This window comes from Camelus ferus, chromosome 11 (genome assembly GCF_009834535.1).
Source record: "Camelus ferus isolate YT-003-E chromosome 11, BCGSAC_Cfer_1.0, whole genome shotgun sequence".
NCBI lineage: Eukaryota > Metazoa > Chordata > Mammalia > Artiodactyla > Camelidae > Camelus > Camelus ferus.
This window is the reverse complement of record NC_045706.1, coordinates 43,915,128-43,932,189: the sequence shown is the minus strand read 5'-3', so window position 1 is coordinate 43,932,189 and position 17,062 is coordinate 43,915,128. Positions and strand designations below refer to the sequence as shown.

General features: G+C 34.7%; 1 protein-coding gene and 1 long non-coding RNA gene across 15 annotated transcripts in view; one reads left to right on the top strand and one right to left on the bottom strand.

The window, feature by feature from the left end:
* CABCOCO1 (ciliary associated calcium binding coiled-coil 1) overlaps positions 1–14,276 on the bottom strand; it is a 124,172-nt gene extending 109,896 nt beyond the window's left edge. For 10 of the 13 annotated variants that reach the window (XR_004323952.1, XR_004323953.1, XR_004323947.1 and 7 more), the window contains exons 1-2: positions 14,049–14,276; positions 5,288–5,391 (exon numbers count right to left, since the gene is read on the bottom strand). Coding sequence is in view for 3 of the 13 variants with exons in the window: in XM_032491470.1 (XP_032347361.1) it covers positions 5,288–5,391; positions 14,049–14,129 (185 nt within the window). In the remaining 10 variants the exon portion in view is untranslated. The remainder of the gene's footprint in view (positions 1–5,287; positions 5,392–14,048) is intronic. The other 3 variants (XR_004323956.1, XM_032491472.1, XR_004323955.1) reach the window with 2 other exon arrangements.
* Positions 14,277–14,318: 42 nt separating this feature from the next.
* LOC106729894 overlaps positions 14,319–17,062 on the top strand; it is a 124,551-nt gene continuing 121,807 nt past the window's right edge. For both annotated transcript variants that reach the window (XR_004323958.1, XR_004323959.1), the window contains exons 1-2: positions 14,319–14,436; positions 15,963–16,019. This is a non-coding gene — a long non-coding RNA (uncharacterized LOC106729894). The remainder of the gene's footprint in view (positions 14,437–15,962; positions 16,020–17,062) is intronic.

Here is a 17,062-nt window from a genome sequence, read left to right as displayed (position 1 = left end):
CAATGCTTTTTTCTATTCTGAAGTTTTTTTTCTTGCAATGTCTTTGTGTGTATTCTCCTTGCTTAATACTCAAACCTGGACATATTACAAACTATTTTCTATATGAAGTAAGTTTATGTCAATTATTCTAGTTTTTCTTTTTACAATTAGTGGAGAAAAGGCAAAAATAAGTAGTATCAATTCTCTTTACTATCACAGAAACAATCTATTTCTTGTAAATATGGGAAGTATCTGCTCTATGCCTGTATATTCTGGTTTTGCTGTTGCAAACAAGGGTTCTTGGAATGGCACCTCAGGGTTCTCTTGTCACCTGGAGAAATAAGTATAAAGTTAATTCTAGTATCTTCAACTATGTACATTTTCCTTGTATTTTATCCTGCACTTCTGCTTGATGCTTCTGGCAGGCATCCTTACATTTTATGGTTTGGGCTTTCAGCATTCTCCTCTTTGGGACAAGGATGGAACTGGTTTTACCTTGTTGCTTATATGTGATTTCTGAGGAAGTGTGTGTGTGTGTGGCAACTTTATATTGCCACTTTCTTATTATTCATAATACTGAAATAAATTATATGATCAGAATAATAAATACAGCAAGATTAAATAAATTTGGAAATAAATAATGCTGATGTTGTGTTTAATTCACTCTCTAGCATTCATTTCATTTTCAGCAGTATCAGGGTAGACCTTAACCCCCAAAGGGAGATCTGAGTCCTCTCTGCAGTTATGATAATCTCATCTCCCTTCTCATGATGCCATATAATGCCTTTCAGTATATGGCATTCTCTGTAATAATTACTGCTCTTGGTGGGCACTCCTCTAAATTGTTCTAGTTAATTCATAACTAACTGTAAGGCTCATTTTCTTCTGTGGAACAAAAATACAAAAGAGGAAATAACTAACTTTCATTGCTACTGGCAGTTGTCTTATAACCATAAGAAAAATCTGTCCCAAAATTAAGCTTCATTTCTTGAGGACTTGAGTCAACCAACCCTGAGGTCAATCTATCTCTGAATATCCTGTTACGTGATATTTTACATACACATGTGTAAAGGCATGTGTACTTTGTTTTTAAGTCAACATGATCAGTTTTTTATGTTACAAGCAACAAGAAGCACCCCAACTAATACATTTTGTCAAGCACACAACTCAACTGGTAGATGCTGAAATGAATGGGCAGGCACTCTGGGGAGGGCGGTTACCTTACTAGCCAGGCATCCTCAATTTGAATTCAATATCAGTCAGCAAGATTTATTTTTCAATGTTTAATGTATAATGTCATTTAGTCTTAAGTGAAAGCCAGTAAGAAAATTTCTGTAGTAATAAAAACCTACGGTATTTTACTGTAATCAACAAATAAGCCAATGGAACAGGTAGAAAGACCAGAAACAGACCCAATATAAATGAGAATTGGTATATGAGAGAGGCAGTATTTCAAATTAGTGAGGAAAGTATGAATTCTTCAAAAATGGTGCTGGCAGCATTGGCTATCCACGTAGAAAATATAACACTACCTCACCCAATACATTCAAACAAAATCCAGGTGGATTAACTAAAACAACAACTTAAATTAGTATTTTATTCTAAATTATATTCTTTTGACTCCCTAAATTTTGGTTACTTGTTCCTGATTTCTGCTACCTGATGTTGCTAAGGAAAAGTCTGAGGCCTGCCTGATAATTATCCTCTTGAGGTGACTTGCTTTACCTAGAGATAAGCAAAATGCATGAAGTTTTATTTTATTAAAATATTTAAATCAAAGTTTTTACTTTATAAAGTTTAAAATTTTTTTCTGATTCACTATGTTGGATGAATATTCTAACATTTTCTAATTGCTTTAATGTGCATTTTGAGTAAGTTTTCTTGAATTTGTTTTCTACATTACTGACTGGATTTTCAGCAAGGTTAAGTTCTACACTGGTTTTATTCTTCACTTTAGTTTCTTGCCTTAGTTCTAAAAACTTCTTATTTACATATTTTATAATCTCTTCTTTTATCTCTTGTTTTATGGAATTAATGCCCTCTTTAATCATCAGCTTTTGTCTAATATTTTCTTGTTTCCAACAGTTAGTCTTCCTTCTAAGTGTATTCTTCATCTGCAATCTGCAGGTTATTTTTTAAATTAAATATCTGACCTGAATAGTTGTATGCTTTACATTTTAATTTTTTCAGTTTTTAATTGTATATTAACAAAGACATTTGCCTAAGAATATTTTGGTGAAATCTCTTCTGGGCCCCTCCACCTTTACTCTCTTTCCTTTATGTCCCCTCCATCACTTTCCCTTGTACCATTTGAAACCTAACCTTCAACTTGAGCTGCAGGGCTAAATATTTAACATTTCTATTCTTTGTTCAGTTATTTCACTACAAAGAAGACTATACAAGGAAGCATTTGGAGCAAGATACCTCTGTGGTTTGAATGTAATTTCCATGCATTTTACCGGCAGATTTGTAAGCTCTTCCTCTGGGGATAAAGGGAGATGGTATAGGCCAGAGGGCACAGATGTAGCATGAGAGAATGCAGGGAAAGACTAAGATGCTTAATAGTGATTTAGGAAATTTTGCTATAGTGATAGGTGATGTAACTATCTACTTTATCTCACCAAGAATTTTAGTAGAAATATTACATTATTCTTGCATTCTCCTGAAACTGGAATGCATTTTATTTTTTAAATACAATGACATGTAGAAATAAGCCCTAAGACAAGAGGTGAACAACTCATGGAGACAAGTTATAGAAAGGTTATTAAAAGATCTCTCCATGTTATTTCCATATTTAAATAGTTACTTTCAATTTAGTCCCTATCCTTTCTTCAAAAGGGATTTGGGTGGATCTGTAAATAATATCAGGGTTACATTAAAACATGAATGATTGTTAGTAGTTAGGAGATCATGAAAAATATACTCAGACATTTAACTTTGCTTAAGTACACTCCAGAAATATGTTTCAATGATATTTTAATGTTTCATTTGGTTGGTTGCTTTTATGGGACAAAATTTTTAATTTTAAAAGGTAGGGAAATGTGCTGGTGTCCTATAATTTATTTAAGTAGGTTTACAGTTTCGTAGACTGTATGATATTGTCACTTGGATACCTCAATTATATTTCTGTCATTTTGGAAGGTATATAATCCCCATTTACAATAATGCTATTTTAAATGGAAAATGAATAACTGATTGCAAATATTTCAGGATTACTGTTACCAAAAATCACATAAAGAACCTCAAGAAAATAACTTTGCAAAGAAATGGCTCCTAATATAACACTGGTGTCATTTATCTAAAATTGATGTCCTAAAATTTGAGATTACTCCAGGTGAATTCTATTAATGAGACGGTCATAGACGCATCCTAAAAGAATGATCTTTTAGGTCAACCTGCTGTTGAACTTGGTTGTTTCTATTACCCTGTGTATTACCCTCGTTTACTTTGTCCTACACCTCACCTCTTAAAGATTAAAAACACTTTTAGAATTTAGATATTTAAAAACAAAGAAGGCCAATAATCAAAAAAAAAAGAAAAAGACTGTCACAAAAGATTGTCCTACACAGTACAACTTAAGGTATGGTGAGAAATAGACAAGTTCAAAAAGCATTTGTTTGCAATACCTTTTATTTAATACTAACTGCATTTAATAATATAACATCCTTTATATATTATTTAATACAAATAAATTATAAAGTATATTAAATATATATCATTTACATCATATTAATCTACTATCTGCTTAGTATTAAATATCTATTTTTTACATGTCAACAACCAATAACATTTGGGGTTACCTAGAAATTGAAGATTCTATTTTACCTGAGGCTTAAAAAATCAGTGATATGAATATAATAAATGCATTTTTCTAATCAATTCTGACACTAAAAATAAGAATTCCCAATAAGCATTCATTTCTATAAAAATGGTGAAATCACCATGAAATACTTGTTTAAAACCTGTGAAATTTTTAATTGACTAATATTTTTAAAGGTGCAGATAGTAAGCAGTGTGGTTAAATCACAGATCATTGGGATTTCTCATAGGATTTGAAAGCAGGAGGTGAAGAGCATCTTGGGAAAAGGCCTATCAATGTCATTTGCCTGCTCTTAATACGCCTTTTCTACTCAGATTTCTCTTCCAGTCAGTCCATCTGTCATATTTCCTTCTCAGTAGCAATTCACCTCTATTCCATAATATTTGTAAAATGTTCAAATGATAACCACTGACAGAGTCATTTTCGATTTGCACATTATGGTCCTGCTTATATCCAGATGAATGACCTACAGAAATCTTACCCTGGAACATGACAGTCTAGAACATCATCACATTGTCTCCATTCTCCACACATTATAACCAGTCAGGCTTCCACTGTTAGAGTGAGGTCATTTTTAAAATGAGTGAGTACTAAAAACACTTTTTAGGAATTTGTGTGGTAGCTCTATCTGAGTGTATGTTTTAGAGTTCTAAGTAAATGATCTACTGTAGACATCAGTGGCCTTAAGAATCAGACATACATATATTAGAATTGTTGCCTATAATTTAAGTTATATTCATATATTTAAGCAAAATATATGAGATCAGAGTACTTAGTATAGTTTAACATCCAATAAAAATCACAGGTGGATGGCTAATATTCAGTATTTCCAAAATTATAAAATATATTAACTATTAATATTACAGAAAACACAACTCACTTTTGCCATGATGAGACAGAAGACCTAAAGGTTCTTGTGCATAATGACAGTCAGTTTTACAAATGAAAGAGAAAAGAGATGATATATGCTAATAGCTGTTTTTAATAATAAATCCCTACTCTCTGTTAAGATTAACAAATTGGTTTGAAATCCATTTCTCCCATAATGAAGACTGCTGAACAGTGCAAAAAGTCAATTGCTTGAGAATTTTTGTGTTCCAGAGCCTTGATATATACATATATATATATATATATATATACATACATACACAAACATATACAGTAGATCATTTACTTATATATATATCAGTGTGAAATATAATAACAAGCATTATGAAAAAGGTTTAAAATATATAATAACATATATGACTTTGAAATTTAATTTAATTACTTTCATTTTACAAATGAGTGGAAAAACTGATATTCAAGAAGGCTAAATATCTTGCCTGAGTTCCTTTGGCTAATTAATAATACAGCCTGGATTAAAGCTTCTTAGCCTTTCAACTAACTAACTAAATAAGTAAATAAAATACGTAACAACATATCATGGTCACTATAGATGCAGAACTAGAATTGTTCTGTATTTGGTTGTAATATTGAAGTACTTACTGTTGAACTCCATCTACATCCTCTGCCAGCATTTCAGTGATTTGTGCAACTGAAAGAAAATCTGGAGACAGAATCTTCTCATGCTCCTGGAATTCAGCACCTTTCTACCAAAAAAAAAAAAAAAGTGGAATAAGTTAATTCAATCAAACTTTACATATTAAACCCAATGATATCAAAATTTGTATTTACTTCTGTCTAGTTACCATCAGGGAAAAATTTTAAAACAGCAGGTCCTTGATAATCATTTTTCTTTTCCATTTTTAAGTAATGGTACCTCTCCTCTGAAAGCTTAATGCTTAGTCACCCTATCTTCTGTGCATATTTAAAAATGGGTGATGGTGCTCAATTAACAAACATTTTTTAACATCTCTATGTTCCTCATTGAACTGGGGGCTCAAGAGGAGGCAAAGACAAGTAAGAAAGACTTGTTAGCCTCAAGAAGCTTAACATCTAGTGGGAGGAACAAACCAAGGGTGACTTTAAAATAAGAAAATAAAAAGGCAAGTGAGCCATAATAAAGGTGGCTAAAGGAAATGACATTCCATCTAAAGGAAATGACAAGGACACGGATCAGACAAGGAAAGTCTGAGAGGAACAGATTTTGACAATTTGGGCATGGATAACACCCCAAGTGAATGAATCAGCAACAATAAAGTGATGAAGACAGCACAGTTGGGTATCAGTTCTGTAAATATCAAGTCATTCACAGTGGTGGCTAGGGTATATACAGGGAACTAGTTGGATCTAAGTGGAAGATGGGCATTGGGAAAATATTGTAGGAGGTCTTAAATAATTCAGTAAATATTTACTGAGGCATTACAAGACACAAGATACTGCACAAGGTGCCACACATATTTTAGACTCTGGCTGGTTGGCTGGTTGAAGAATGACAGGCTGAAGAGTTTGTTCTTAATAATTTAAACAGTAAGGAACTGTGAAGTTTTTGAGCAATGAAATGACAAGATAAAACTACACTTAAATGAAAGGTAATCTGTAGGAGGGTGAATGAAAGACAGGAGCAGAGAAAGGACAAAGAGGAACAGTTAAATGAAGAGGTCGTTAAAACAGTTCAAGAATGAGGCATTAGGCTACACTCGGCTCCTAGTATTGTGCATGAAAAGAAAGGGATGAATGCAACATATTATATATGGGGGACTAAAAGAGGGAAGAATGAATGGAGATTCTGAGTTTCTGAAATAGGTGACTGGAAGAAAAAGGTGGTGATACTCAGAGCCTCCAATAGCACATATGCCACCTTTGTGTGAACTAGACAAAGGCGTCCTCTCTGGGTGGAGGAAGTGCTACAAGGCTTACGGCTGATGCAGCCCTGCACCCAAGTGCACCACTTGTGAACAGAGTATAGTTTCAGCTACCACTCAAACCTCAGCTGAGTCCTTTTGTTCAGCGTACAATCTGCAAAAGCATATGTGACACTCTCGTTACACCAATAGAAATAGGAGTTTTGGAAGATGATGCTAGTTTTAAGAAGGCAAGGCGATGAGTTTGGGTTCACTGGTTGAATTTAAGGTGGAATGTGCATAGCAAGAAAGAAAAATTTTGAGGTTAATTAGAAATGCTACATTCAGAAAGGTCAAGTTTACAGATGTTGGTTTAGGAGTCACTCCAAGTGTGAGAATGGATGAAACTGCCCAAAGCCAGACCACAAAAAGAAGTGCTGTGAGGAGGGGATGGAAGAGGAGACTGAGAAACAGAGGTAAGACAGCAGCAACTCCACAAAAATCAAGGACCATGAAATTTGGGGAAGAGAGGCGGCAAACATTTTCAATTCAACAAATAGTTATTTATTCTTCCATATGAATGAGCTCCAATAAGTAAGAACAGTAGGAAAGGCTTTGTTAAAGTCAAGAAGATCACATCCCAAATTTTCCTTATTCTTTTTCAAGAACAGAAAAATCCCAAAGCTAACACTCATTGGTACTGACCATCAGCTTAATGTTTATAATTTAACATTAGTTTATTATATTTTTATTTTCAAAAATCAATTTAGAAATAAAATATGCTATTTCATTAGCTTTTTTTTGTAATCTGGGGTTAGCAAACTAACCTAACCTGGGTTAGCAGTATAACCTAGGTCATGCTATTAGATGATAAATTCAGTAAGAAAAAATATTTTAGTACCTAACATGACACGTTGCACCTAGTAGGCACGTAGATACTTGTAAGTTGAATTAAATGCACTCAGTTTTTAGATAGGATAGTATTTTAGTCCATAATGTATGGCTATATATTTGTTTAAAAGTTTTTTGGTTATATATATTTTTTTATTATTGATAATAAGGCATAATTATTCCTGTACTGTTAATCCCATTAGATTGTAAATTCCTCAGGAACAATCATTCAATTTTTTACCTCTTTTTAGAATTCCATAGGTCCTAGTTAGGTCAACATAAGTTGTTAATAACTGTCTGAATTCATCTCTATCCAGTGAGGACTATCAGATGATCAAGCATGATGAAAAGCGGGACCTGGATTTGGAGACCTCAGGATAGTCTGACTACTGATGAATTTTGTGACTTACAGCAAGGCACTTGAACTTCAATTTGGATTCATGTTAAAAAATCATTTTGATGTCTTAATACACACAAGATTGCTATCACTATCAATAATGAATAAAGATATACATGAAAGATACATTATACAGACATTAAGATAAATTTTATTAGACTTGAAAATTTTCTGAATAGGAGAAAATAGGTCACACAAGAACTGTATGAAAGAGAATACAATAATCTTAACCTTTTATGTGATAATTCTAGCTAAAATGCCTAATATTAGGGACTTGTTTTTTTTACTAAAACCTGATAGCTGAAGATAATCATCTTCTAGGAGGGGTTGCCTCTGGTTTTTTTGTTTTCTTTTGTTTTAAACCAAATTCCAGACCTATTTTAAACTAGAGGTTTTTTGGTTTGTTTATATACTGCCATGCACTAGAAAGGATATAAAATGGTTAAAAATCTTTAATCTTTCAATACATACATTTTAATTTGTAGAAATTAAAGATACAATAGAAAATTCATGAGTAGGCTAATAAAAATGTAAATATGTAATTGTCAGTTTCTCTCTAAAATTACATCTCTGACTAGGAAAATATGTAAAGCTAAACTGCACTGTAACTCATTTTATTCCACCACCTGGTGGATTTTAGCAGTTATTCCAGAAGCATTAAAACTGTAAGCCTGATATTATTTGCCAGATAATCTCTTCTCTGAATTTTTCACCTGATGTCACCTAAATTTTCCACATTTGTACATATGTCTTTCTTCTAGAATTTAAGCTTTGAGGGGTACCTTTGTATCTGTCACTGAGAGTGTCTTAAAAGATTCTTATTGTTTGCTAAAGAAAGATAACACAGTTCATCAAAGATGCCTAATAGGGGTTTCACAGTCATAGAGACAGAGACTTGTCCACAGTTTCCACACTTTGAAAGGCTTTCTTCAAGCCTGAAAATCAACAAACCAAGAAGCAGTGCCGTCTGGAGACATATTGGAGCCTGAGTCAAAAAGGAAAAATTAAGTCAAACTGATGCCATCTTTATCTAAAATTTTGATCCATTATGGATTTTTTGCATTAATTTTGATTTTTAAAATTTTGCATTAAAATATAGTTTTTCTTGACTACTGAATTTTTGAGCACTCCTTAAATTTTGTGCTGAAGAATTCCTCACTTGCCTCATGATAGTCCTGGCCACGAAAAGGAGCCAACTTAAGAAAAAGGAAAAAAAAAAAAAAAAAAGATGAAAGGAGGATAAGTAAAAGCATGAGCTAGTTCTTTAAAATAATGAATAAAATAGGCAAATCTTTGGCAAATGTGAGTAAAGAATAAAGAAAAATAAATATAAACCATATTAAATGGAAATAAATCTGAAAATGACAAGGAGAATCCTAGGAATATATGTTACCAATTTGACCAAGGGTAAGGGAGAAAATGGAAATGACCAAACATGAACTAAACTGGAAGTCTTCTTTTTAAAAAGTCACCATACGCAGATAGTTTTACACTTGAAGTTCTACCAAACAAACAAGAACACATAAATTCTGTTAGTCTAATAAATATAGACTGTAGATAATTCATTTTTTAGAAGCCAGCATAGTCTAGACACAAAAAACCTGAACTAGCACAGAAAAGAAATTATAAGCCAAATCTTTAATGAATTTTGATGCAAAAATTCTAATTAAAATATCTTAGATTATTGAGTCCAGCAGTGTACTGAAAGAATAATAAAGCTATCATTATGATCAAATAAGGTTGATTTCAGAAATGCAGGAATGGATCACCATTAACAAGTCTCACGTACTTTTTACGTCAAATTAAATGATAAAAACAATCTGATTATATAAATAATAAACAGGTATTTGCTAGAATTCAGTAGCAAAACTCTTGGTAAAATGTTAACAAAAAAATAGTTAAACATGAAAAAGGTTAAATGCCAAAACATTATACCTATATATTGTTTTCAAAACATTATATTGAATGAAGAAATACTGAAGTATTCTTATGAAGGCCAGGAACGAAAAAGGGATTCTGGCTAGTGACATTATTGTAATTTAACACACTATATAGCATCTAACAAATACAATAAGAAAATGAAATATGTGGCTTAAATATTAGAAATGAGGAAATAAAAAATCTTTATTTGAAAATTTCATGGTTGCATATCTCAGAAACCTGACATTGTACTAACATGGTTTGAGTTAAGAAATTTGATTAGATATAAATATACATATAAATATACAAAGGCCAATTGCTTTCCTCTATATTAGAAATTATTTGTAAATGGAAATGGCAAAAACTTGCATAAAACTATAATAAGAAGGGTATAGGACCTAAAGGAATTATAAACTTTATCAAAAGTTAACTAATAAGATTTGATAAGAGAGATTTACTGGAAACCTTCAAATTAAAAAGATGAAATACTTCCCACATTACAAATGCAACGATAATGCAATGATACTCTCAAATCTCAATTGTATCATTCTGGAACTATACAAATCATTTTTTAAAGTTCTTACAGAAGAATACATACATTTTGAAAAAGAGAAATAGTGAAAGGGACCTTTCCAAATTACATTTAAAATCAAATATAAAACAGTTTGGCAGTAACACAAGAATGGACAAATTGGTCAGTGTGAAAAAAAAGAGAATAGAAATTCAAAAATATACATACATGTATAAATTTATACATATATGCATAGATGTAAATGTTTAGATAATCTGTTCTGTTCCACTGACTCTTGTCCATTCGTGTGTCCATTCAGGTACATATATAACATGATAATGGCGGTCAGTACATTCTCAATGGGAACAGAGAGGGTGGGTTATTTAGTAAATGAAACTGGCATAATTGATGGTTCATGTCTAGAGGAAAACAAAATTAGATCCTCATTTCAAAAATACAAAATACATCTATCAAAAATTAATTTTGGCCATGTTAAAGACCTAACTTAAGTAAAATAAAACTTTAAATATTAAAAAAAGATTGAAGATGATTTGTGCAACCTGAAAGGGAGGCTGGAGTAGGGAGAAGCAGCAGGAAATAAGACAGGAATAAGACAGGAAACTCAAAGACGAACAGTAAGATGAAAGACAAACCCAAAAGTCTGTCAATACCTCCCCACCCACAGCCCGTATTTCCAGAGGCTCTAAGTGTCTGATAAATAATGCTGCTGTATGTTCACATTTTGAGGAATACTAGTACTGTTTTCTCAGCAGTACTTTGAGAATCACCCCTCCATAGCCTAGCACAGGTTGATCTACACTACATGCTGTGAATGGCTTCAATAAATATCTCTTGAATGATATTGCAACTGCAGGAACCTGATCATCTTGCTCTTCAAATTGAGTCCCCAGAGTTTCTCTCTAACCTGCCAATGATGGGTTGGGGGTTGTTTTCAAGGTCTGTAGGGACCACCTAACACAGACAGAATTGTCTATGGCCTCCCCCTGAAAATGTTGAGGACCTCAAGACAAGTGACATCATCTTTCCACTCAGGATTATGTAACTGTCCCCTTGTCCTGATAAAGTCCCAAAAGCATTGAGCAAATGTCACCTATTAGGGGATTTATTAACACTAAGAGACATTATTCAGGAGAAGCAATTAGGAAATAATTGCTTACTTTTTCTTTTAGGTCTCTGACATGAGTTGATGTATAGTCCTTTTAAGTATACTACTTAAATGATTATATGTCCCAAATTGTATTTTTGAAGATATTAGTCCAGTTTATGAACAAACTATTGATAAAAGACTGATGACTGAATTTTAAGTATTCATTTACAAACTCACTTATAAATTAACTTACAAGCATTTACAAATTCCTTTCACTTACACATCTACACACAGCAAATACTTATTTTCAGATTCTCATCATTTCTTTGGTCTGGTGCACTGAAACGGTATCTCCAAAAGTTTAGCCTTACCCTTTAGGAGGAGGCATTTACTCCCATGTTATTAAAGGGAATGGATGGTTGAACTCAGACAGTTGGCAAGTTTATGCAATGTTACATAGAAAAAAATTTCCCTGGACCTGCATCTCATATCTGCTTGTTCAAGGTATCTTACAGTGTAGACTTTGATCTATGATAACTACCTTTCCTGGCATACATCGGACCACCTATACTTTCAATTAATTAAGCTATCACATTTTATTGAATGCCTACTTTATGACTGGGATAATTGGTTGTTTTTATTTTACGTATTGACAACAAACAACAAATGGGAAACCTCAGACTACTGGAAGCCTATGTGTTATTTCCAATAGACTTGGCAAGAAAAGAAATTTTTCACTACTGCTAGGCTCAGGTGACTGGATGGACTACTGGCTAAGTCAACGTGGATACAGAATTATTAAGAAACAATACTATAAGGAACTAGGTCTTGGGGGATCAACTCTGGAAAGAATCTGATCTTAGAAGAATGTTCCACTACCTAACTGAAAAGCTGTAGCCTTGGGAAAAGAGATGCTGAGAGGTTTATGCCATGTTTTCCATTTAACCCCTGAAACCCACAGTGGGCACAAATGCACAGCAGGCCGTACTTACCCTAATTAATGACTCAGCTCTAAGGATCACTGTCTTCTCCATGAACTATAGGACTCTGCTTTCATTAGAATGGAAAATGGAGTTATCATGCAACATGTTAATTTTAGTAAATGAGCACCATTAAGTGAGTCCAAATTCCTACTTGATTTCTTCAGTTTGTTACTAACTGAAAGACTGAGCATATCCTGAATTGACTGTCACGGGGAATACCTGTTCCTCCAAGAAGTTTACAAAGGTGCCCGTTGACAGTGCTAAGATGGCAGAGAACCCCCTAAGGTCTATAACTAGTTCATTGGTCTGACTTATCCATTATAGAAAGTGATTTTTTTTTTCCTGGAACATGGCACTTCTTTGCATCTTAAAAAAATTATGGGGTATTTCTTTTTTTTTTTTCTTAAGCGTGGGCTCAGTCTTTCTTATAAAGGACATTATCTACATGGATAAGTCATATGTGGGTGTACACTGACAATTGCACATTCTTGTAAGTTTTTGTATATATTTAAATAATATGACTTAATTGGTAAATTTCCTATGCCATTTTTGAAACTGTATTATTTACATTAGAGATCACAAGGGAGTAACTGGCTTAGTAACCAGTTTATCACATTAAAATGTATTTTTAATGTATGCTAATTTCAAAAGGCTCATAGGAGAGTCAGCATGCTTTAGTGGTCTGCATAAAGTGTTGGGGAAAACGGATCGGGAATGACTTGCAGATCTCTGGGCAGGCACGCAATTACTGGCTCTGTGTTTCCTCATTTATAAAAGTGCAGCTAATACTTATCTGTTGTACCAAAAAATGTTATTTAGACTAACTGATAAGATAGTTGTGCCTAGCAATGTTAATTATAACATTATTATTCACCTTCAGAGTCTTAAAAAAAAGGAAGAAAAAACCTTCTTAGAACATAATTGACTCAGTATATAAGATTTAAACATTTTTTAGTAATATCTGGCATAGCAGACATATTCTGAACTAAAATATCGGGATACTAAGCTCAGAAGTAACCAAAGTTACCTAGAACCCATTTATTACTGACAGCTGCTGTTGGGAGGGACCCGAGGATAAATTTTTTACACAGGAAAAGCACTGTAGGTCCAAGGAGGTTAAATAATTTTCCTAAAGACAAGTTGACGAAGAGCAACTAAACCATAACCGGAAGGTGGAATTTCAAGGCATTCCTCCTTTGTCCCATTTCCTACCATGTGTTTATTTACTTAGGGAGATGGGAAGATAATAAGGGAAACACCAAGCCCTGGCCTTCAAATATTAATTAATCCACTACCAATGAAGAGTTATTATTCCATGACACCTTTTGAGCAATGGGAACTGTGATCATCTGAAAAGAATTAGTAGTGATTTCCAAAAGGCACGGGCCCATTTTACATTTCTAAAATTCCCTTTTAAATGCAGAGAATCTATTAGGCAAGGAACCGTCCAATAAAGGAATTTCTACAGTTTACACAGTCTGGTCGGGCGCGGCCGGCCGCAGGGATAAGGGGGCGCGGTGCGGTGGCTCCCGGACCCACTCTCACTTCCTCCGGAGCCGGCGCCGCCCCGGACCCGCTCCCAAGCCCGCAGCCCCTCAGGGCCGAGCACCTAACCCGGGCGAGGGCGCCTCCCCGGGACGGGCTTCGGCCGCGGGCCCCGCGGGCAGGGGGCGGCCGCTCGGGGGTCGCGGGTACCGGGCAGGGGCGGCGTACCTCTGACTCGGGCGTGGTTCCCGCTGGAGTCAACCCCGTAGGGGTCGTCCCCCCGGGAGTTGTCCCCAGAGACGTCGCCATGTTCCCGCCGGAGCGAAGCGCCCCCTCGTCACCTAGCAACCGGGGCGGGGCCAGGGTCGCCGGGCAGGGGAACTGAGCCTCACGCAGAGCGGCTTCCGGTCCGCAGCCCGGCTCCCGCCTGAGAAAGGGCTCGAACCCGGCAGTGGGAGCAGGAGGGTTGGCCCCGCCGCTGCGGGGCGCTCTGCCCTGGAGGCCCGCGGCGGGGCTTTGAATCTTCGAGTAGAAACAGACTCTTCCTTTTAGTAAGAATGAAAAAAAGGAAAGAAAAAAAAAAAAAAAAAAGCAATTTAAACTAACTGGTATACGTGTAAGTGTCTAATGGTAATACAGAGCAAGTTCTCAATAAGTTTTAAAGTGAGATGTATTATTGGAATCGACTGTTGATTGATATTTGATATTAAGGAATTGTAATTTTAAGGTGTTAATGGTGTTACTGTCATGTTTAGAAAGGGAAAATGTCCTTATCTTGTAGAGATAACATACTGAACGATTTAGAGCTGCTGAAATGATAAAATGCCTGCTATTTACTCCAAAATAACGAGGGGCGGGGCATGAATAATGAGTGGGGATACTGTAGAAGAATCAAGATTGAGTACATGGGGAGTGGTTATTATACTACTCTTTCTATTTTATATATGTTTGAGTTTTTCCCTAATAAAAACATTGGAAAACAAAATTAAAACTGAATATTCTCAGAATGATAATACCTGCTTTGACAATGAAACGCGCTTTTCTTGTATAATCTGCGTAGGGGTTGCTATGCAGGAGGCTTTCTGCACAAAACTGTCTGCCTCATAGCTTTACTGTGAGGATTTAACATCTTAGTATATGGGAATGTCTAGAATAGTGTATGGTACCTGTAGTTAGATGCTATTAGGATTAGTATTAGTTTGTATCTTTCTCCTGACTTTAGTCCATCCTCTACAAGTTACCAAAATAATATTTCCATCATGGACCTCTTATTATATTTGCCCACTGCCTTTCAGACCAAATTGAACACTTTGGCTTCATATAATAACTTCATGATAATTGTGCCTTTCCTTGGCTTATCGTTAAGATTATGCACACAATTTGTATTGTCAACTTGTATTCATGAATTGTCTCTACTTTTGTATATGTTTGGTCAGTCTTTTCAGTGGATTGTAGAGTCCTCCTTTCTTTGATATTTTCACCTAAAGAAACTGGTTTCATTTTTGGTACAGAATATTCACTCAACAATGAGTTTATGATTTCCAACCCCACTTTAAAAGGACTATGTTATAACTTCCTCAATTAGTGAAAATATAATAAATTTTTAGTGATTTCCAAAGTTAATGCAAGAGCTACCACCTTACAAACTCATTTCATGCTTAATTATTTATTTCCTTCTGATGGCTCCTTCAAAGAAATTGAAAACAATGGGTCACTTTCTTTTAATTTAGCCTTTGGTAAATTGCTAAAGCATTTATTTCCCTAAACTGTAGCTCTAGTTTTCTCAAAGATCTGATTTATTCTTCTGGCCTTTAATTGTCCTGCCATTTCTTTGACAGTTCTACATTTTCTGCACCCCTTTTCCATTTTGGATCCCAGAACCAGATAGAGGTCTCTATTAAAGATGGAATCAGTTCTAGCAGGCCAGAGGGCTACCTCAGGGAGGAGGTAACTGTTTTGTAGGAATTTCAGTTTTACTGTATTTAATGTTGTAATTTGTTGGAGAAGTTAGTTTTGAGGAGATAATTTTATGGGGCACAGTTTTTTTGCTCATTAAGGAGTGGTGTTGAAAACCCATTAGCCTGAAGGTTACTTTTAATTTGCACAAGTGAAGCTGATTTTAGTCTCTCACTTCTTTTGTAGGGAGGTGCCAACAAGAAAGACAAATCTCAGTGGGTGACATGCTTTCTTACATGAAAGGTCAGTGAAGTCTTCCTTCTCAAGTCTCTTGAAGATAAAGGCTTCTAACCAAAGCCTGCAAAATTCCGTTTGTTATCTTGGTTTGTTTTAGGGCTGGTGGAGAAAAGGAAACATATGGGTCTTGTAGTTTACAATTACTTTTTTTAAAAGACCTCTGACTTTTAGCACATCACAGTGAAATATGGGGTAGCTTGATACTATTATTTGCTCAATTGGATTGGCCCCTGTCCTAATGAAAGTACTCCAGTCTACACACCTACACACCTACGAGTAGCAGATTCTGCAAATGGAATCAGATTTTCTTCAAGAGGGACGTTTTCATCATTTTACCCATTGAAGTATTGGATGTTTAAAATAAACCACACCAAAGGTATGTTTAGAAAGGGCTAGATCATTTTATGATCAGTACTGACGGTCTAGGGTGGCAATGTAAGGCAGTGAACACTGACAGTAAGATTTCAGCTGTCTTCTTAGGGTGAGGAAGTATTTCTACTCCACTCCTCATGATTCATGTGTTACTGAGTCTTATTTTAAGTATGAAAGAAGTTCTTTAACAGTAAATGAAATAATGTCACCAATGAGGTGAATAACGTATTTGTAATACTAACACTGATTCCTGAGGTCTTCAATCTATTAAGTGACACTTGTGTTAGTCTTAAGAGGCTCAGGCTGCAAAGATTCCAGTTTGTCCTTTAGTTAGTTCTGAGACCACAAAGTCCTGGAGATGGAATTTAGATAACATGTTGTATATTAGCCTTAAAGTACCTTTAATTATTAGATATAGAAAGAAAAAATATAAACACATTTTAGTTTGTGAATAATTGCTTTCACTCTTTGTTATATATTTAATTTTTCACAAAGAAAGTATTCCAGTAGCTAATCAATTTTGAAATATATTTAGTTTTCTTAACCTTTACCTAATCCCCAAATCTGGTCTCCTTTCAACAAGTGCTTTAAGTCATAGGTGAGAACATTTAAAAATCTAACCTTAATAAAACACTTTTAAAAGATGGCATAGTAAACCTACTGCAGTAGAAAGCATT